Consider the following 22,192-nt stretch of genomic DNA (forward strand, 5'->3'; position numbering starts at 1 on the left):
AATGTATAGAGTGGATTTGAAATAGAGAATCACATTGTAAAAACATCAGTAAATTCTTTTCCTGTTGGCCTATTGTAACCCTTTCCTCATAATGGCCAGAAAATGTGTGTGTACTTTTCCCATGAAACGTATCATATATAAAATTACATATTTAATGCATTTAAAGAATTGTACAATACATTAAATATGTAATTTTTATATATGAACATACATGCCCCACTCCTCAGTTTAACAGAGTGTTATAGGTACCTTAGAATCCCCAAGGTGCCCCCTCCTATTATGTATCTCTCTTCTATGCCCACCACCTCGCCCCTAGCTAATACCGATCCCGGATTTTTAATTCCTCGCTTGCTTTTCTTTCTAAATGTATCATTTCTGCATGTATTTTTAAACTATGTATTGTCTGGTTTTCCTGTGTTTGAACTTTACATAGGTAGAATTATATTTCAGGTATTCTGTCTTGCTTTCCTCACTCAACAGTTTTTTGAGATTCAGCGGTGCTGACGGATGAAGTTATATTTCTTCCTGTTTCACTGCTGCAAGATATTCCATTATTTGGAATGAAACTTCCAATATAGAACTCAGTTTATGTATCATACCACCATTGATGGTGGTCAGACTGTTTTGTGCAATTGTGAACAAAACTGCTATGAACCTTCTTGCACATGGTTCCTGACATACACGTCACCATTTCTTTAAAATGCGTACCTAAGAATAGAATTGCTCGATTGTAGGATATGCACATGTTCAACTGTCTTGAGAAACACCAAACTATTTTCCATAGTGATTACCTAAGCCTATACTTCCACTAGTAGAAATGAGGGTTCCAATCTCTCTACATCATCATCAACATTTTGTACTATCCAGCTTTTAAATTTCACCAAACCAGTGGGTATATAATGGGTCACGTTGTGAGTTAAATTTGAATTTCAAGACATCAATTTTTTTTAATTTTTTAATTTTTAATTTTTGCAGGTACATAGTAGGTGTATACTTATGGGGTACATGAGATATTTTGGTACAGGCATGCAATTTATAGTAATCACATCATGGAAAATTGGGTATCCATCCCTTGAAGCATTTATCCTTTGTGTTACAAAATCCAGTTATACTCTTTTAGTTATTTTTATATGTTTAATTAAGTTATTGTTGACTAGTTGATTTCTTAATAAAGTTTATCATGTTTCATAGGTTTATGAATCTCTGTGATCAAATCCCTGTTTGTATCCTATGCTTTTATTTTTTCTAGATCGTTTCTCTTTTATTGATTTGTAAGGGGTTCTTTAAATATTCTTGATACTAATCCTTTTTCAGCTATATGTATTGCAGGTAGTTTTTTCTAGTTCTTGGCTTGTCTTGTTTTTATGGCATCTTTTGATGAAAAGAAACTCTTAATTTAATGTAGTAAAAATTAATAATCTTTCCTTTATGGCTATTGCTTTTGGTGTGTCAGTACCGTTAATGGAATAGTTCATCCTTTTCCCCATTGATCTGTAGTGCCCTCTCCATCATAAATCAAGTTGTCATATATTCCAGGGCCTATTGATAGGATCTTTATTCTGGGACTACAGGCGCCCACAAGCACGCCCAGCTCATTTTTGTATTTTTAGTAGAGATGGGGTTTCACAGTGTTGGTCAGGCTGGTCTCGAACTCCTAACCTCAAGTGATCCACCTGCCTCGGCCTCCCAAAGTGCTGGGATTATAGGCATGAGCCACTGTGCCCGGCCAGTTTCTTTATAGCTATCTTCCAGTTTCTAATTGTCTCTCTGTCTCCATCTGCTGATTAACCCATTCTTTGAGTTTTTTATTTTAATTATTCTTCATTTCTAGAAGTTCTAGGTTTTTAAATTTTCCTTTATTTTTATACTATTTTCTTGCTATCTTTTAAGTCTTTATTTTCTAAAATAGATTAAACATACTATTATGTTGTCTGATAATTCTTTAATGTCATTATGGGTCTGTTTAGTCATTTGTTGTTTCTGCTCTTCTCACTCATGATGCCTAGTTCTTTGGGGGATGGAGTGCAAGGGGTGTTTTAACTGACCTTATATTTCTCGAACTTTTTTTTTTTTTAATAGGAACTCTTTGGAACCTCGCTGCTAGAGGTGATTTTGTGTTAGCTTCTCCCTGTTGCCTGGAGATGCTACCAATCCAAGACCACTTTAAATTGAACTTTCTGCTTGAGGTTTTTAGAACCATATAGGTAATATGCATACAGCCCCAAACCCACATGAGGTTCAACTTCTGTCTACAGATTCTCAGGAGAAATACTTTTCTTTCCTCCTACACATTACTGTGGTCAAGATAGGCGTGTTTCCTTGTTTGTCTCTTCTAACCACAGGTTTATTTGTAGTTCATTGATGATTTCTAGTTCATTGATGATTCCTGTCTTGAGATCTTCTAGACTCCCAAAGTTGCTTAGGCTTTAGGTTTTGTGTCCCATCTTTTGTGTACCACGCCATGCACAAATATTTATGATCACAGGGGTTCTATAGATATGCCCAGGGTAGACGCTGGCTTCAGGAACTGTGTTTTCCTAAGTTGGGTTTGGTTTTGTTTTGCCAGCTCAATGTATTTTACATTCCAACTAACTTTTTCACTTGTTTTGCATCAGGACAATAATTCAGGCTCTCTTGTCTGCTGTATTACCAGAAGCATAATTGCTGGATTTTTTTTTTCAGTTGTTGTTATGTTGTTTTTCTGTTTGTTTACTACAACATCCTTTAGAACATTTTTTAATTACAGAGAAGAAAGGGGAAATATCTGATTATTTCCCTATCCAGATAACCCATGTTGACAATTTAAAAAAAAGTAATACATGTCTAAACTATTTTGTAACTACACAGAAAGTGAACATTGTTGTCTCCCGCCCTGCACGCCACTCTTTAGCCCTTTCCTCAACTTTTAGGTTTCTTTTTATTTCTTCCAGGAAAATATTTTGCCTATCCCCACATGTGTTTTTATTGATCTACTCATTTTAAATGTTGCTTATATTACATACATATCCTTTGCTTCTTTGAGTTAATAATATAGCTTGGTGGTCTTTCCGTATCAGCACAAACAAATATCACATTCTTTTTAATGTAGGCATAGTATTCCCTCATTTGGACATACCATAATTTATGTAAGCGGTCACCTATTCTTCCAATTACTATTTTTTTTTTAAAGTCCAGTGACCCTCTTTATTGATATGCTTAGCAAATAATTGGGAGCATCTCTGTAGGCTCAAGTCCTCACACTGGGGAATTCTGGGTCAAAAAATATGTGTCTGTAAAATTTTGATAGATAGAAAAATATTACTTTTAAAACTTCTGTAATGCAGACAGAAACCCATTTTCATTAAAATGAAGCACTTTGAAAGCTCCTTCCCTTCACCTAACCCTCGGACCAGATGGCTGACTCTGCACATGCATGCATGGATTAAAAGAAGTCTACTGTATAGAAAACTAATTTAGGGTCTAAATTAAATGCTTAAAATAAATTTATTCTCATCAGTTCCAGAGACCTTCATGTATAAAAATAAACTGGTCTGCATCAGAAGGACACTAAAAACATTAACAGCATTACTCCTCATGTAAATAAATTTGTTAAAATGTTTGTACTTTAGGTTCTAGAATTTACCAATTCTGCCTTGCATTTCTTATGTCTGGAAACTAATTTACCTAACTAGATAAAGATTGTCATTGACAATGGGAATTGTGTCCTATTACTGTCATGGTCTCATGGATATTACACATTTTTAGTGAAATCTTTCTTCTTTCCCTTCCTCCCTCCCTCCCTCCCTCCCTCCCTCCCTTCCTTCCTTCCTTCCTTCCTTCCTTCCTTCCTTCCTTCTTTCTTCTTGAGTTTAGGTTGGGTGTGGTGGCTTACACCTGTAATCCCAGCACTTTGGGAGGCCAAGGTGGATGGATCGCTTGAGGTCAGGAGTTAGAGACCAGCCTGGCCAATATGGTGAAACCCCATTTCTACTAAAAACACAAAATTTATCTGAGCATGGTGGCATGTGCCTGTGGCCCCAGCTACTAGGGAGGCTGAGGCACAAGAATTGCTTGAACCTGGGAGGCAGAGGCTGCAGTGAGCCAAGATCATGCCACTGCACTCCAATTTGGGCAACAGAGCAAGACTCTGTCTAAAAATTAAAAAAAAAAAAAGAAAAGAAAAGAAATTAAGTTTAATCCCTTGAAACAGATAAAAGTTTATGTTCTTCAAAGGAAATGTTCTCCGGTGTGTGCAGTTGTGCACACCTATGTTCTTAGCTACTCCAGAAGCTGAGATTGAGGCTGAGATGGGAGGATCACTTGAGCCCAGAAGCTTAATTCCAGCCCGGGCAACATAGCAATACCCTGTTTCTAAAACAAAACAAAACACAAAGGAAATGTCCTCCATGGGCTAGGGAGCATTGATTAGAACTTAAGTTTAAAGACCAAATACAACTTGAGAAACATCTCAGGCCAGGCGTGGTGGTTCACGCTTGTAATCCCAGCACTTTGGAAGACCAAGGCGGAAGGATCACTTTCAGCCAGGAGTTTGAGACCAGCATAGGCAACATAGTAAGACTCCATCTGTAAAAAAAAAAAAAAAAAAAAAAAATGAGCCAGGTGTGGTGGTGCACACTTTTAGTCCCAGCTACTTGGGAATCTGAGGCAGCAGAATTACCTGAGTCCAGGAGTTCGAGGCTGCAGTGAGCCATGATTGCCACTGCATTCCAGCCCAAACAACAAATAAGACATTGTCTCCAAAAAAAAAAAGTTGGGGGGAATAACTCCTTCTTATGTAGGTCTGGAAACAAAGACCATATGTAAGTGATTTCTAGCCCCTTAACAGTAGAGCATATTTCTGCCAGTTTCTGAATGATTTTTTATAGAAGTACTCAATCAGTAAATTATTCAGTGGCCAAATATCCTAATGTGTAGGACAGGGTCTGGCTATTTTTGTGATTTCTTTACAGTGGTTTAAGATTATATTCAAGCAGGAAAAAAGGTTTGCAGCATTGTGATATAATTTTAAAATGCAGTTTCAAGTATGACTTTGTTTTTACTCAAATGCATTGCCGATTTGCAGAGCCTCCAGGTAACACCTGGATTTTGCTTTACCATCAACAATAAGGAACCAACTAAATGGTGTAAATTGAAATAGACCTATGGAGTTTTGTTTTTTTGAATCTGTTTTAAATTCTGTTCAAGATTCCGTTCCATGCTTTCCTCCTCCAAAAGAGACTTATTTTAAGTACTGAAAAGGCTGACCTTTGCGGAAGGTACAGAAAGTCATCTTAACTGTTTCTCAGTGTTGCTGTCAGCATTACTCTTGCTAGAGCACATCAGGGCAGCAACAGCCTCTGAAAACTCTCCCGGTGCATTACCTCTTTCTTAAAGGTGTTTTGGTAAACCAGTCAACCACACATGAAATGAAAGTCACCCACTTTCTGTGATGAGTAATTTGGAATCAGAATTTTTGAGAGCCTCCCAACAACTTTATCAAGCTGGGCTGGGAGGAAAAATTAAGACCTGTCAACCACATATGTATTTCTGAAATCTGCATAAATTGGAATTTCCTAGCCTATTTCTGTATTCCTTTTGATTAACATTGTCATTTCAGGAGGCTATTTGAGATGATAGTACAGCTATTCCATTTTAGTTTAACATTTCTGAGACCCTCAGCCCTTGTCTCAAGTAGCAGCTCTGGAACAGGAATCCAAAGACCTCTGTCTGTGTTCAGTGATGCCCCTGATTAGCTATGTGGACAAGAAGCTGAACTCCTTTGGGTCTCAGTGGTCTCATATGTTAGGAACTCAGTTATCTCTGAGCACCCTTTTCACTCTGATTCTAATTTCTTCAAATACAGACAGCAAAGGTTTATGTATATCTAATTATCTTTCCTGTTTTCTAAGAGTTGTGGACTTTTTTTTTTCATCACCTGCATGTTTAGGCTTGCAGTTCGAACTTAAAGTCTCCTTATCATACATACGAGGCTGGCCTCCAAGTTGAGTGTGCCACCACACAGGACAGCAGGTGCCTTAGTTGTGTGGTCTGAAATACCAAGTTAATGATTAACCAGGAATTAATGTAAGCAGGAAGCCCAAAAAAGAAGATATCCAAATGATTAATAAACATTTTATCACACTATAAAATAACCAATAAACATCTTACACTATAAAATGTTTCTGGCCCAGCATGATGGCTCACACCTGTAATCCCAACACTTTGGGATGCCAAGACAGGAAGATCATTTGAGTGCAGGAGTTCGAGACCAGCCTGGGCAACAAACACAGCAAGACCCCATTTCTATGATTTAAAAAAAAAAAATTTCCCTCACTGGCAAATATAAATTATTCAGCAGTGAGATGCCATCTTCCATGTAGTAAGGAAGCTAGCATAAGAGCAGCACTCTCATATATTGCAGGAAGTAGCTTGGAACAATCTTTCTGAAAAGCAGTTTGGCAATACATAGTGAGAGCCTTAGAAATATTCATTTTTGGATGCACTAATTGCACTGCTAAAAATCTATCCTAAGGAAATAATCAGAAATGCAAACTTATGCACCAAGATGTTCATGTAAGTGTTATTTCAATTAGCTAAAAATTTGGATACAATCTGAATGCCCCAAAATGCTGAGACAGGGTAAATAAAGTATAATCCATCTACATGGAGCACACCTACACAACACTTTCAATTAAATTACAAAGAATGTTTAATAACATGAAGAAATTCATCTGAAGTAATGAGAAATAGAAAAAGCAAGATACAGCTTGGTTATCTTTGTCTTTATATATACATGCACCTATATACACATACTCAAAGCAAGAGAAAAGACTAGAAAAACTCATGCCAACATGTTAACACTAGCTATCTCTGGGTGGTGAGCCCAATGTACTTCTGATTTTTTCCAGATTTTTTATAATGATTATGTAACTTTATCATTTACAATATGATATATATTCTGAAGAAGGAAAATGCGCTGAGCTTCCTGCTGTGCTTGGAGTTGTGGGGTAGGATCAGCTTTCAGCTTCCCTCCCCCTGGTGGTTAGCATCAGGTTGAAAGAGAGGGGGCACATTAGAGCGTGGGAACATGTCGTGGCCCATCTTCACTGAATGAGATCGGGAAGCCTTTTCTCTCCCTTTGTGGGAGACTGCTGTAAACATGGAATCTTGTCACTTTTTGTTGTAGCTCTGTAATGCAACTTAGACACTAAATTCCCCAAACTGAATTTCTCCCTTCAGTTTGGAATCAACAGAAAGCAAGCAGCTGCTCAGGTAGCTCCCATGCGGAGGGCAGGCTGCCTGCTGACCCTGGAGAGCACAGCAAGCCCCCATCCACAGGGCCTTCTTCTCTGTTTCTCTGATCATGCCAGAAACGGGGTTACTAGGAAAAGGAACAGGAAGGGAAGAAAAGCTTTACTTGGGTCCTGCTGTATTAGTAAGCCCTCCTTCTGTGCCACTGACTGGCTGCTAGGATATGGGAATGGTGATATTTTAAGAATGAGCCATGGCTAATACTTGGAAACTAAGCTAATTATGTGCCATGATAGCCCTTGGCACAGAACACGGAAGAAGAGGAAGGTAAAGTTAGTCTGATTTAATGAAAAGTCCAATTTGGAGACCATTTTCAGAGATCCATGGCCTTCAAAGATCTGCAGCCTGGCAGGCCACTCTCCCACCAGGTCAGGGGAGTGCGCAGCAGGCTATCTAGGGCTTCGTGAGTAGATAAATGTCATCTGCAGCAAGTAGGTGGGGCTCTGATATGCCCTGATATTCTTTGTTCATATTGTAATTAGCACATTCTTTGTATGTAGTGATTTTTTAAGAGCACTTAAAATGGCCAATGTTCTGAATTTCCTTGTTTATCCTAATAATTAGCAACTCCTTACCTCCCTCCCTCCCTCTTCTCCCTCCCTACCTTCCCTCTGTCCCTTCTCTTCCCTCCCTCCCTCCCATCTTTCCTTCTTCCAAGTGGGACAAATGTGGCCTTCAATGCCCAGCAGCTATTAGTTGTTGCAATTTCTGAATTAGTGCAGTCTAAACTAATGAATAAATTGTGAAGATCTCCCCCCAGTTTTCATCATTGTGCTTACACATAGCTGTGCTTCAGTGCAAGCAAGCATGATCTACCTCCAGGGATGTACTGAAGGAGTAGGAAGAAAGCTGACTCAGATAAATCCAGGGCCTTCTTCAAGGCAGAGGCCCTGCCTAATACTCCCACATTTGATGGTCCTGAGTCCAAAGGGTTTGTTAGTAGTTTAGAGTTGCAGATTTTCCACTCACGTATAAAGGCCCCTGCTGTGCACAGTCACTATGATGAATGAATAACTCAGCTGCATACACAAGTCTGTTCCCAAGTACCATCTGCTGAGTGAATGAATGAGTGAACAAAAGGGAAACACATTACCCCAATTGTGAATCTGAATAATGAACTTGGCAATGTGATGTGATCTGTGCTTCAGCAGGCTTGGGTTCCAAGTCCAATAGGGCCCTTGACATCCTTTGTCCTTCATTCCTGTGCACTTTGCACCTCCATATCACATTTGGTATGTCTTTCTTGTAGTGTTGATGGTTATTTATGAGCATGTCTTGGGCTGCCTGCTCTTATTGTAAGCTCTCCAATTAATTGCCTAGTGTGCTGTGTACCCAATTGTCATGTAAATACATGTTGAATGAATAAACAAGTGTGACTCATTCAGAGCTAAACTACGCATGAGAGTAGACATGGCCAGCTTCAGCCAGGAGAGTGAAGACCAGATTCCCAAAGCCCTGTGGCCCATTCCCTAGCTCCCTGGAAGAGTGGAGGGAAAACACTTGGGAACAAGCAGGCTTCTGGGAGCTGGGAAGTGCCCCTTTCCCCACTGGGAAATTCCATGTGAGCACTCATCAGGGCATTCTCCTGCTCTCATTCTCTTGCTTCGGCTGCTTGGGATCTTTCAATGCACCCCTCCCTGCAAAAAGGTGGTGGCGCTAGCTGGAAAGTATAGCATCCAGTGCCCCTCTTCACTCATTCTTTCTTCCCTCCTCTCTTGCCTCCACTTTGTCCCACCCACATTATCCCCCACCCCTCCTGCTGGTAGGTTTATTCATTCACTGAAACAAGCCTAGTTGAGTCCAAAGCAATTAACATTACTGAGCATCTATTAGGAACTGGAGACTGAGAGTGGCCTTCAAGGATTTCAAGGCCAGGAGCAGTGGCTCATGCCTGTAATCCCAGCATTTTGGGAGGCCAAGGTAGGAGGATTGCATGAGCTCAGGAGTTCAAGACCAGCCTGGGCAACATAGTGAGACCTCATGTCTACCAAAAATACAAAAAATTAGCTGGGTATGGTAGTGCGCACCTGTGGTCCCAGCTGCTTGTGGGGGCTGAGGTGGGAATATCACTTGAGCCCAGGAGACTGAGGCTGCAGTGCACCCCAGCCTAGGTGACAGAACAAGACCATGTCTCAAAAAAAAAAAAAAAAAAAATCCTCCTCCTCACAGGAGAAGGGTAAGCAGCTTATCTAAATACACAATAAAATGTAATAGCTGCTAGATACAATACAGGCCCTACACAGGATGCATCAGGAAGGAAAAAGGAACTAATTCTAATTCTGACCAGGAGATACCTTCTTAGTGGAGATGGCATTTGAGTTGAGCCAGGAAGGAGGACTAGAGTTTTGATAACAGTTTGGGAAATGGCGTGAGTAAAGACATGGAAGCACGTGTGGGCAACATTTGAAAGAGCAGAGAGAGTGGCAGGGGATGGGGAGAAGTCCTGGATGGCTACGTGGAAGAATTTGGACTTGATTGGGAGGAGGAGCTCTTCAAATATGACTACACGCTTTTCCTCCCTCACAGCTGAGAGTTGTCAGGCATTGGTTTGGTTCAGTGATCGTCAACAGGCTGGCTCTCCAGGGGCAGAGATTGCTTTGCCCAGATTATATCCCCAGTGCCTAGCTCAGTGCCAGGCACATAGCAGGCACTCAAGAAATACCGAAGAAATAAGCAATACATTTCACATAATAACTCTGCTTTCTGATTATATGGTACAAAGAAGAATTCTGAGACTCATTCTGAGCACCAGCAGTGCTGCTGTCGATGAACGCCGACTGGGTGGTTGTAGGCGAGGGCACTGGGGTTAGTTGGCTAGGTTTTGCCATCCCTGCTCTAGATGATCCATCTGAGATGGCCCCTGCTGCACTGCAACCCTCAGAGAAGACAGACAGTCCAGAAGAGCTTCAACTATCAAGTTGCATTGTTGGGAGCTTTCAGATGTTAGGATGTATTCATGTAACTAGCAGGCCTTGGTGTGGGTGTACTGCTGAGGGCCTGCCTGCCAGTTCTGGGGAGAGCCTCCCTTGTGGACATCCCCTGAGAGCACTCACTCAGAAATGGTTACAGGTGGGTTAGAAACAGGCAAATGAAACGATAGTGTTCGCAGTCAGGCTATAGGGGCCCATAGTGAGGAGACAGTGCCTCGAAGCGGGCGGCGGAAGGTTGATTTCATGTTCTGCTAATTGTGCTGAATGCCAATGACACAAGTCTGTTTTATGTTGTGAAAATTCATCATTATACCCCTAGGACTCACACTTTTCAGTATGTATACTATACTTTAACAGTTTACCTTAAAAAAAAAAAGTTATAATAGACGAGGCAGGAGAAGCTGCAGCAGGTTTTAGTCAGATTTTCGCAGGTTGCAATTCTGTCTGTTCTCAAAAGGTGGCAGTGTTGTGCCACTTGATAAAATGCAAGACCAGCGAACAGGATTCCTTGGATTCCCAATGGATTCCCAGCTCCTTATTGAGGCCTAATGTTGATTTTTTGGGTTTTTTTTGTTTGTTTGTTTGTTTGTTTGTTTGTTTGTTTTGTTTTGAGACGGAGTCTCACTCTGTCGCCCAGGCTGAAGTGCAGTGGTGCGACCTCGGCTCACTGCAACCTCTGCCTCCCAGGCTCAAGCAACTCTCCTGCCTCAGCCTCCAGAGCAGCTGGGACTACAGGTGCGAGCCACCACACCCGGCCAGCTTTTTGTATTTCAGTAGAGACAGGGTTTCACCGTGTTGCCCAGGCCAGACTCAAAATCCTGAGCTCAGGCAATCCGCCCGCCTCGGCCTCCCAAAGTGCTAGGATTATAAGCATGAGCCACTGCGCCTGGCCAATGCTGCTGATTTTGATCATCCTACCTGTCTTTATCTTTGAATCCAGATCATTCCCTCCTAATTTTGTCCTAAAACACCTTTAAAATTTATCTTGAGCAACCAAAGCCATGTACTGGTGATGTTTGAGGAGAACATCACTGGATCTCCAGGAAATGACTGCTCCTACCTGGTGCCCTGAACATGAAATACTTAATGTGTGTTATCAGCAGATGTCTCCATGAATCATTCTTCGAGTTTGGAACAGGTCTTGCTGAAATGCCTCAAAATTGAATCAGGCAGATTCTTAAGAATAAACAACTGCAAATTTGCAATAATTTCAGTATGAAGGTCAACCTGTTTTGTCCTCTTATGAGAAAAGTTTATATGTCACTATTTACCCAGTAAGGGTATAACTAAAACTACTTTTTAAAAACAGGCACTATAAATAAGTTATAATCAATTCATATTTCAGAACACTAGGTAACTTTTTAAAAAGTGAGATAGATCTATATGAACTGCTATGGAGAAGTCCACTCATACGATTAAGTGAAATACCATAAAGTATACATAAGGTATAATCCCACTTATATAAATCCCAAAAAATAGATAAAACCGTATGTGGGTAGGTATACATTTATGTATACAAAGGCATTGAAAAATGTCTCCAGACTTTACCAGGGATATTTACCAAACTATTAATAACAACTGCCTCCTGAAAGGACATAGGCCTAGAAAGGAGTGGTAGTGTTTGGATTTGAACAGAAGGTTTATATTCATGTATGACTTGTATGGTTTAAAACTTTTTTTAGGCCAGGCAGGGTGGCTCACACCTGTAATCCCGGTACTTTGGGAGGCCGAGGCAGGCGGATCACCTGAGGTCAGGAGTTTGAGACCATCCTGGCCAACTTGGTGAAACCCTGTCTCTACTAAAAATACAAAAATTAGCTGGATGTAGTGGTGGGCATCTGTAATCCCAGCTACTCAGGAAGCTAAGGCAGGAGAATCGCTTGCACCTGGGAGGCGGAGGTTGCAGTGAGCCGAGATTGCGCCATTGCACTCCAGCCTGGGCAACAGAGTGAGACTCCGTCTCAAAAAAAAAAAAAAAAATTTACAAGTACGTTTATGAAGTCATTTTATTTAATCTTCCCAACTACACTTTGAGGCAGGTTTTTTTGTTTTGTTTAAGACAGAGTCTTGCACTGTCGCCCGGGCTGGAGTGCAGTGGCACAATCTCGGCTCACTGCAACCTCTGCCTCCCAGGTTCATGCTATTCTCCTACCTCAGCCTCCTGAGTAATAGAGAGGGCTTTCACTATGTTGGCCAGGCTGGTCTCAAACTCCTGATCTCGTGATCTGCCTACCTTGGCCTCCCAAAGGGCTGGGACTACAGGCATGAGCCACCACACCCAGCCGAGGCAGGTTTTTTTTAACCCCCATTATATAGGTAAACAAACTGATACTCAGCACAAGTAAGTGACTTGCCTTGGCTCACAGAATTCGCTGAGAAACAGAACTGAGATTTTGAATCCAGGGCTTCCAAATCTGAGGCCTAAGGCTCTTTCCACTTCACCATAATATAAAATAGACCTGTAGGTAATACCTACATATTTGACTTTCTTTTCTTTTTTTTTTTTTTTTGAGACAGAGTTTCATTCTTGTCGTCCAGACTGGAGTGCAGTGGCACGTCTCAGCTCACTGCAACCTCTACCTCCCTGGTTCAAGCGATTCTCATGCCTCAACCTCCCAAGTAGCTGGGATTACAGGCAGCCACCAACATGCCCAGCTAATTTTTTTGTTTGTTTTTAGTAGATTCGGAGTTTCACCATGTTAGCCAGGCTGGTCTCAAACTCCTAACCTCAGGTGATCCGCCTGCCTCAGCCTCCCAAAGTGCTGGAATTACAGGTGTCAGCCACCACACGCGGCCTGAATTTATTTTCTTATCGCTTATTTCTAAAGAGCCATTTGTTTAAGCTGGGTTTATAAGTGACCTTGGTCAGCCCACCTGCTTTTATGAGGCGCAGCTACTTCTGCCCATCCGAGGTAAGGTCTGTGTTGCTGTTTTCTCAATGCTTCATGTCCCACTCCTCCTGTTTCCTTTTCCTGTTATCTTTCCTCAGGGAGCCTTTTCATAAGCTGCTGGCCCAAGGCCTTATCAAGGGGCAGACATTCCGACTACCATCTGGACAGTATCTACAGGGAGACGAAGTGGATCTCACAGGTAAGAATGGCCCATCCGGTCCCATCCAGGTACTCCCCGAGAGCCAAGGCCAGGCCTGAGAGCTACTGAGCAAGCAGGCATCTGCCTCTGGAGTGGGGCAGGATGCTGAAGAGAGATCTGCTGGCCATGTGGTCTCTAAGCCTCAGCTCCCTCTTGGCCTGCGCCCCCGAAGCCTGGTCCTGGACTGGCTGTCTGCTCCTCTGCCCCAGCCCCCTTCAGCCCAAGTGCCACCTCAGCTTCCGGCAGGGTTTTCATTTGTATGTAACAGAATCAATTGGGGTATCACCTTCTATCCCAGACCATCTTTGAAAGCCCACCTCAGGGACAGAACCCCCAGGCCCAAGACACATTCTTCCAGAACTGGGGTACTCCCAGTGTTTCTCCCCACATGGTCTAGTGGCATATTTCAGAACCTTAGGGGGCAGCACTCTGTTGACTCGTAGCACCCCAGAGCAGCCCCCTCTTAGCATTTCCCAGTAAAACACCTCCCACTGACTCCCCGAACTTCCCTCCTGTCCCAGCTGTCCTAAGCCTTTTCCCTCCACTCTGCATTTTCACCCTTCATTCTTTACATTTCACCCTTCATTTTCACCCTGAGGATCACCAGATCTTCAGGTTCCATGGTGAGGATGCATCACATGCACCCAGCTCACACGTGGAATATGGGACATGTTAGAAAACGGGTAGGGGCGAGGCGCGGTGGCTCACACTTGTAATCCCAGCACTTTGGGAGGCCAAGGCAAACAGATCACCTAAGGTCAGGAGTTCAAGACCATCCTGGCCAACTTGGCGAAACCCCATCTCTACTAAAAACAAAAATTAGCCAGGCGTGGTGGCATGTACCTGTAATCGCAGCTACTCAGGAGACTGAGGCAGGAGAATCGCTTGAACCCAGGAGGTGGAGGTTGCAGTGAGCCACGATCATGCCACTGCACTCCAGCCTGGGCAACAGAGCAAGACTCTGTCTCAGAAAAGAAAGAGAGAGAGAGAGAGAGAAAGAAAAGAAAGAGGGGGGAGATATGCAGTATATATAGGGACAACTGTGAGAAACCCCCAGCACTGTGACCATTACATTTAGAAAAACCAGTGCAGAATGGACGAAATTAGGTCACACAACAACCCTGTAAATGGGAGGCAGCCTCTCCAGCCAAACATTAGAGACAGGGTTTAGGGAAACAGTCGATGCAGTTACCTCATCAAAGCAAAATATATCAAGGTTTGTAACGGTCCGTGGGAGAAAAAGAAGCTGGAGAAGCAGAACTGGCAGTGTTTCTCCAGCGTGGATGACAGAGGGAAAGAGCTAAATTCAGGTGCACATAGAATTCAGCTTCACAATTAGTGAAGTGTTCTTTGTAAGGGGCAAGGCTGCCCACGTATAGCTGTGCAGTTTGTGCACTACACAAAAGAACCAGGCCAAGGCTCTGATTTCAGTAGGGCCTGAAATGCAGCCATTTGTCAAGTCATACATTTCAGGGCCACATCTGCCAAAAGAGGGTGACTTTTTCTAACTTGTCAACTTCTCTGCCCAGAAAGATACATTTTTCCTAATTTGCACAACAGTGTTTTAAGGTCTAGACACAGCCTGGGGCAGAGTAGAGGGGGCCAGTGGTTCCCTGAGTCTCACCACAGCCTGGATAAACATCTAGGACTTCAGTCTCCCCTTGTCTGCTGTCATGGGGTCAGGCAGTATCGTGAACACCTTTTCTCTTCCCACGTAGTCTTGCCTACTGGGTAAGAATACTTTGATCAGCAAGGGCAGGTTTCTGTCTCCTTCATGGATGTAACTCTCATGAAGTATGGAGTTGACTTTTAGGTCTGTATATCAGTCCCCTGTTAGTTTGGTTGCTGTTGGAGTCAGAGATTATTTGGCTGGGAGGAAAAGAAATCCACCCAAACCCAGTTGCAGGAAATAGAGCTAGGCCCCACTGCCCATAGGAAGTCACCAGCCACTCCTTTTTCCTTTTCTCCTTCTCTGCTCTCTAGTTCCTAGTTCTCCCTGCTACTCTCCATTCTTCTGCCCTGTTCTCCTTCATCTGCCAGACTTGGATTCTGCTCTCCGCAGTTTCAATTTAACAAGTGACCTTGGGTAGACGCAGTGGCAAATCTCGCCCCATCTCCTTAGGACCTGATGGTTCCAGTGCTCAGCAACATGGAAATAGAATTTCTGTGTCTCTTAGCTCCAATTTGTGAGATAGAGGCTTAGCCTTGCCAGGTGCTCTTACTAGTCCTCTCCGGTAGGGCTTGGCAACAAGGTCACCTCATCCAAATGTGGCCATTTAAGACCTCTTCCATCAGCACCATCTAGACCAGTGGTATGTGAGTAGGGGAGGAGACAGTTCCAAAGAATAGGGTATGGGTGGCTGGCACCACAAAGGGACCACTACATTTACCATGAGCCCAGTAAGTAAATTCCATATGCCCTGAGAGTACGAGATCATGTTTTGGTGACTGCAGCATGGATGGGACAGGTCAGGCTGCCAACTTGCATGAGAGACCCTTGATCCATCAAGAAAACGGCAATGTATATGAATTTTCAAAATTACTTTTACTTTCCTTTTTTGTGTATAAATAATTTACTTGTAAAGGGGAAATTGTTTTACAGAAAAGCTGGCACAGGCCATTATAACTGTACTGTTTATTCATGAAGGTTTGTGAGAGGAAGGTGGGCCTCATTCATTTAAAATAAAATATTTTATAACAATATGGAGGGAGAGAAAGCGGCTTGTTAAGTGAATTAGTGTGATTCTTCAAATGGACACTTTCCATCACTCACCCAGTTTTTTCTTATTGACGCTATTTCTGTAGAAGCAATTCAGAATCACATATACCATACCTATGGATTGTTTTGGCATCTAGGTTCCGTTCCTGTTCATGCAAAAACGAAAGAGAAGTTAGAGGTGACGTGGGAGAAGATGAGTAAGTCCAAACACAACGGGGTGGACCCAGAAGAAGTTGTGGAGCAGTATGGGATCGACACAATTCGGCTCTACATCCTTTTTGCCGCCCCTCCTGAGAAGGATATCTTGTGGGATGTGAAAAGTAAGTCACCTTCCTCTTCCTGACCTGCTTCCTTTGTGATCTGCCCTGGACTTTGAAGGAATTTGAGGAAGGAAATGTCTTTGCTGAAGACAGTAGTAGAGAATTCTAGGAATCAGTTCCATAGAGCAAGTAGCAGCTTGACCAGCATCCTGCAACCACTCTTAGATGGGTGTTGACAAAAGTAAGCGAGCCTCAGAGTCATGTGGAAAACATGTTGCAGATGCAGACTCCACTGCTCCGCCCATGCCTGCTGACACAGCCTCCAGAATGGGGCTCAGCAGGTGGCCTTTGAACAAGCTCAGTGGTGATTCTGGTGCACCCTCTACAAGGACCATGCTTTGAGAGTGGTTTCCTTGGAGACAGACTGGCTTCTGAGCTACTCCTAGGCCTGCTATAGTCCCAAGAGGCCAGTTCCCTCTTTCTTGATGTACCCTGGAAGGTTTTTTCTAGAACAGTGTCATTCTCCCTCACCAATCCGGAAAGCCCCTGGAGGGGCCTGGGCCTGGCGTTACCTATGGCCTCTCAGTCACCCACAGCACCCTCCATCTCCCCGCTTAGGGGAGATTTGTCTCTCCAGAGTTGTTTAGCACTAAAATGACATGAAGTAAAATAATCTTGAGTATCTGGCTATTCTAGAATAAACCCGTCCAACAGTCATTCATTTTTACTTCATATGATCTGCCCTAAGTGTTGTTGTGGGAAGAGGAAGTCAGATGCCTGAAATCCTGAGCCTTATGTGAAGTATGCATGTCATTTGAGAAATCACTGTTTATTTTGATGTACTGTGGCTAGTGGGAAGTGTGGTCTGGAACAGTGGTCACAGATGCCAGTCCTGGAACTAGCTGCCTCAGAATCACTGGGGGGCTTGCAAAGCACAGACAGGTGGAGGTTCTGGCTCCCAACCCTAACTCAGGGGACAGGCTCCAGGAATCTTTCTAAGAAGCCTCCCAGAAGGTTCTGCTGTGCATTCAGGCTTGAGGATGCCTAGCCTAGTGGCCAGAGAGTACAAGGACCTGGACTGACCCTAATTTGGCTACTGGTATAACCCAGGGCCACCAAGTAAAGCCAATTCAGCTTTACCAGAAGATCAGATCAAAAGCTGGATTGGATGAACTTGTGTAAAATATGGAAAACACACATACCTGCAAGGACAGGGATTGTGTCAATGCACTTCACACTCTACAGCAGCGTGGCTGCAAGCACAGTCACGCTATCCACAAGATAAGAGCTTGCACTAGCAGGAGTTAGCACTGTCTCCCAAGCACCATGTTAGCTCCATGGCATTTTTGTCCCAGCAAGCTTGCTTAATCAAGGCGGCAGGGCACCAGGGCTCATCTTGACCAAGCTTCGGAGCTCATGACCGTTGGTGGGTGGCACTTTGAGTGGCCCTACCATCTAGTGCCCTGAATCTGGGTGCTAAAATGAGATAGAATTGGTCCTGGTCTGAATTCTCAGGCACTGAAAGCCAGGGAGGATCCTTCAGCCTGCCCTCAGAGGAATCCATTAGGGTGCAGTGAAGTGTCGCTTCAATTCACAGGTGCTTTTCTCCGCGTAGTTATACCAAGTCCATCACCCTTATGTTGTGCACTCTCTCTTTCTCATTTACTGATGCTGAGTTCAGCTGATGCTCTTCCTGGGGTGCTGAGATGGCAACAACGACTGTGGGCCTTGACAACTAGGTTTATTGAGGCCAGGGCTTCTGGGAAGGCTCCTCAGCCTCAGCTGCTGAGTGACAAGGAGAAAGCCGAGGCCAGGAAGCTCTGGGAGTACAAGAACTCCGTCATCTCTCAGGTCAGAAACTCCCCAGTTCCAGTGGTTAACTCTGTAACCAAGCATTCTTTGGGAACCTTTGCCTATGGTCTTTGCGGCCCTCCCTGCCGTGGGGTAGGCCACTGTGGGTCTTCCTTTCTGGTGATGGTGGTCCCTGCTTTGAGTGATTGGCCCTGCTGTTTTGGATAGTTTACCAAGGTGGATCACCAGTGCATACGTTCTAATGCAAAGAGAGGCCCTCAGGAAATGGCTGTCTGATGATGTCTCACATTTGTCCATCCTGGGTCTCAGGAAGCTGCCACTTTCCATGTTTCCACATTTAACACATCCAAGCAGAGAACCAAATCCAGGATCACGCTGTCCATCCAGGATGACACCATATGTGTTACATTAACAGAAACACAGTTTTAGAGTTGACGGGGGCATTCAGAAACTGTCCTCTGTAGCCTCCTCATTGTACAGATGGGGACAGAGATGAGGTTCAGATATCTCGCCTAACGTCACACAGCTAGTGAGGAACTGAGCAGAGATTAGAATCCCAGTCCTCCACATAGCCAGGACTTTCCCACTCAGTTACTTTGTTACACAATATCCATGTGAACTATTGTGGGTTAACTTCTGCAAATCTGAGTCATTATAATGGGTATCTAATATCCCAAATTCTTCTTAAGCTGATTTAAAAAAAAAAAAGTATGCTGATTCAGACATAAAGTTAATCAGCATCACTCATCTGCACTCTGATGATGAAGACAATAATGCATGGCAGGCTTTTGCCTCTCTGGTTTATATAACCTGAAATGGCCCTGGGTCCAGCATGGTCTCATTTGTTGACACTTCTTCCGCTTTATTTCTGTCCTCTGTACCCTCTCTGTATGGAGGAACAGAGCTCCCTGAATGAATGTAGGGGTCTGAGTGATGCCTGAGCGATAGAGTTCATACCACATATTTTCTCCCTGGATTTGGCAAATTCTTCTATTCTGTCAGATAATAGAATTGGGTTATTTCAACAAGTTGGAAACTTTTGACATCCTTAAAGATGTGTAACTTTTCTGTATTCTTGCCTGTAGTCAAAATGGAAAAGCACAGAAATATGAAAAAGCTGACAAGTTGTGTTAATGTTCTTATGTTGGCTGTACACTTCAAAATGTAAAATTGACCGGGCCCAGTGGCTCACGCTGATAATCCCAGCATTTTGGGAGGCCAAGGCGGGCGGATCACAAGATCAGGAGATCGAGACCATCCTGGCTAACACGGTGAAACCCCATTTCTACTAAAAATACAAAAAAATCGCCTGGCATAGTGGCACGCGCCTGTAGTCCCAACTACTTGGGAGGCTGAGGCAGGAGAATCGCTTGAGCCTGAGAGGCAAAGGTTGCAGTGAGCCAAGATCGTGCCATTGCACTCCAACTTGGGCGACAAAGCGAGTCTCTGTCTCAAAAAAAAAAAAAAAGTAAAATTAACCTTATCCCGTAGACTAAAAACCATCAGTGTGAAGCAAAGCCACATAACCAAGCAGAAGTGACATCCTTTACTCCTGTTTTCTGTTATGTTGCGTTTGTCCATCAGTGGGTCCTGCCTCCTATTCATGTTACAGCATTGTTTTTTGTTGTTGTTGTTGTTGTTTTTGAGACAAAGTCTCGCTCTGTTGCCCAGGCTGGAGTGCAGTGGCACAATCTCAGCTCACTGCAACCTCGCCTCCCGGGTTCAAGCAATTCTCCTGCCTCAGCCTCCTGAGTAGCTGGGATTACAGGCATGCGCCACCACATCCAGCTAATTTTTTGTATTTTTGTAGAAATGGAGTTTTGCCATGTTGGCCAGGCTGGTCTCGAGCTCTTGACCTCAAGTAATCCACCCACCTCGGCCTTCCAAAGTGCTAGGATTACAGGTGTGAGCCACCACTCCCAGCCACTAGCACTGTTTTTCTAAACACCTACTATGAGAACCAACAGTATCCCAGATATGTGGAAGAATAGTCTTAAACAGTGGAAACAGTGTTGACTTTGAATTTTAAAAATATTTGTGCAGGCCGGGCGTGGTGGCTCAAGCCTGTAATCCCAGCACTTTGGGAGGCCGAGACGGGTGGATCACGAGGTCAGGAGATCAAGACCATCCTGGCTAACATGGTGAAACCCCGTGTCTACTAAAAATACAAAAAACTAGCCGGGCGACCTGGCGGGTGCCTGTAGTCCCAGCTACTCGGGAGGCTGAGGCAGGAGAATGGCGTGAACCTGGGAGGCGGAGCTTGCAGGGAGCTGAGATCTGGCCACTGCACTCCAGCCTGGGCGACAGAGCGAGACTCCGTCTCCAAAAAAAAAAAAAAAAAAAAAAAAATTGTGCAGATGAAACATAGCGATTATTTGAGATAGTAGATATATTTATAAATATATTTGCATCCAATTCATTTTCCTTTTTTTTTGTTTTGATGATTTAGTCTTTTTGTGGAAAACTTAAAAGAATTTGGAAATAAGTGAATAATTGAATCTTTACCAGTAGGTGACCACCCATTTCACAGAGGACTTCTCACTGAATTCTGCAATTTCTCAGCTGATGGGACTCAGCAGTGCCCTCTCGGTAAGTGGCCTGTCCTCTCATTTGCTGGTTGCAGAGGAGGGAGGGAGAGGTGTGGCAAGGGGGTCCCACAGGGTCCCAAGAGAGACAGAGAGCACCCCCACTGTGTCACCACCTAGGTGTGGCTTGATTATCTTAAGGAAACATTTTTCCGTAGTCACAACCTAGTTTTATTACTGGAAGTTTCTTAAAGATTTTCTGGTCCAAACCCCCTTATCCCCCAATATTTTACAGATGAGGACATTGAGGCCCAGGGAAGTTAGATGACATGTCTGGTTGATTAGTGACAAATCTAAGACCAGACTCAGGCCTCCCTGTCTTCTGGCTCTTCACACCCTCGCTGTCTGATTTCCTGAATGAATTGTGATACCTCCTCAGCATCATTACATTTGATATTCATTTAACCTGGATGGATCAGAATCATTCTCACCAATGCCAAAAGTCAGCCTTTTCAGTATGGATTTTCTCCTTGCTAAGTGTGACTGCCATTTTTCTTGCCAGGGAAAGGACTTGTCAACAAATGTTCTTAGCTATTGGACAACAAAAGCATTCATTAAAGCTATTAACAAATGCTTTTTTAAAATGAAGGCCTCTCCAAGCTTTTAAGACCAGTGGGGGCCAGGCATGGTGGCTCACGCCTGTAATCTCAATGCTTTGGAAGACCAAGCTGAGAAGATCACTTGAGGCCAGGAGTTCAAGACCTGCCTGGGCCACATAGAAAATAAAATAATTAGGCTGGGCGCAGTGGCTCACGCCTGTAATCCTAGCACTTTGGGAGGCCGAGGCAGGCGGATCACGAGATCAGGAGATCGAGACCATCCTGGCTGGCATGGTGAAACCCCGTCTCTATTAAAAATACAAAAAAATTAGCCGGGCGTGGTGGCGGGCGCCTGTAGTCCCAGCTACTCTGGAGGCTGAGGCAGGAGAATGGCGTGAACCCAGGAGGCAGAGCTTGCAGTGAGCCAAGATCACACCACTGCACTCCAGCCTGAGTGACAGAGCGAGACTCCGCCTCAACAAAAACAAAACAAAAAAGTAAAATAAAATAATTAGCCGGATGTGGTGGCATATACCTGTAGCCCCAGCTACTCGGGAAGCTGAGGCGAGAGGATCGCTTGAACCCATCCTGGGCAACAGAGTGGGAGACCCTGTCTCTAAAAATAAAATAAAAAAGGTAATTTTAAAAAAGCAAAATAACGATAAAAAAGAACAATGGAAGAAATTTCAAATTTGACTACATAAAACTTGACATTTTCAGTATGTTAAAAAAATTATAACATATGTCAGACAGAAGGTTAATGTCCTTAATAGGTAAAGCACTCTTGCATATTAATATGAAAATACCTAACCAAAAATGGTCAAAGCATATGAAAAGATAATAACTCACAGAAAATGATATAGAAATAGCCAATAAATTTGTGGAGAAAAAAAAATCTGCCTCTCTAATTATCATGAAAGGCAAATTTAAAACAAGGTGCTTTTTTTTTTTTTTTAAATACCTGTCA

At 43.4% G+C, this 22,192-nt stretch overlaps 1 protein-coding gene across 3 annotated transcripts in view; it reads left to right on the forward strand.

Moving 5' to 3' along the window:
• Nucleotides 1-22,192, forward strand: part of LARS2 (leucyl-tRNA synthetase 2, mitochondrial) — a 163,964-nt gene that overhangs the window by 114,174 nt on the left and 27,598 nt on the right. For 2 of the 3 annotated variants that reach the window (XM_017849609.1, XM_017849610.1), the window contains 4 exons: nt 13,210-13,310; nt 16,167-16,349; nt 17,971-18,140; nt 20,613-20,690. In XM_017849609.1, coding sequence (XP_017705098.1) covers nt 13,210-13,310; nt 16,167-16,349; nt 17,971-18,140; nt 20,613-20,690 — 532 coding nt within the window. Of the gene's footprint in view, nt 1-13,209; nt 13,311-16,166; nt 16,350-17,970; nt 18,141-20,609; nt 20,691-22,192 lie in introns of those variants that run through there. The other variant, XM_017849611.1, reaches the window with a different exon arrangement.

The sequence above is a fragment of the Rhinopithecus bieti genome, unplaced genomic scaffold (assembly GCF_001698545.2).
Source record: "Rhinopithecus bieti isolate Rb0 unplaced genomic scaffold, ASM169854v2 scaffold_31531, whole genome shotgun sequence".
NCBI classification, from domain to species: Eukaryota; Metazoa; Chordata; class Mammalia; order Primates; family Cercopithecidae; genus Rhinopithecus; species Rhinopithecus bieti.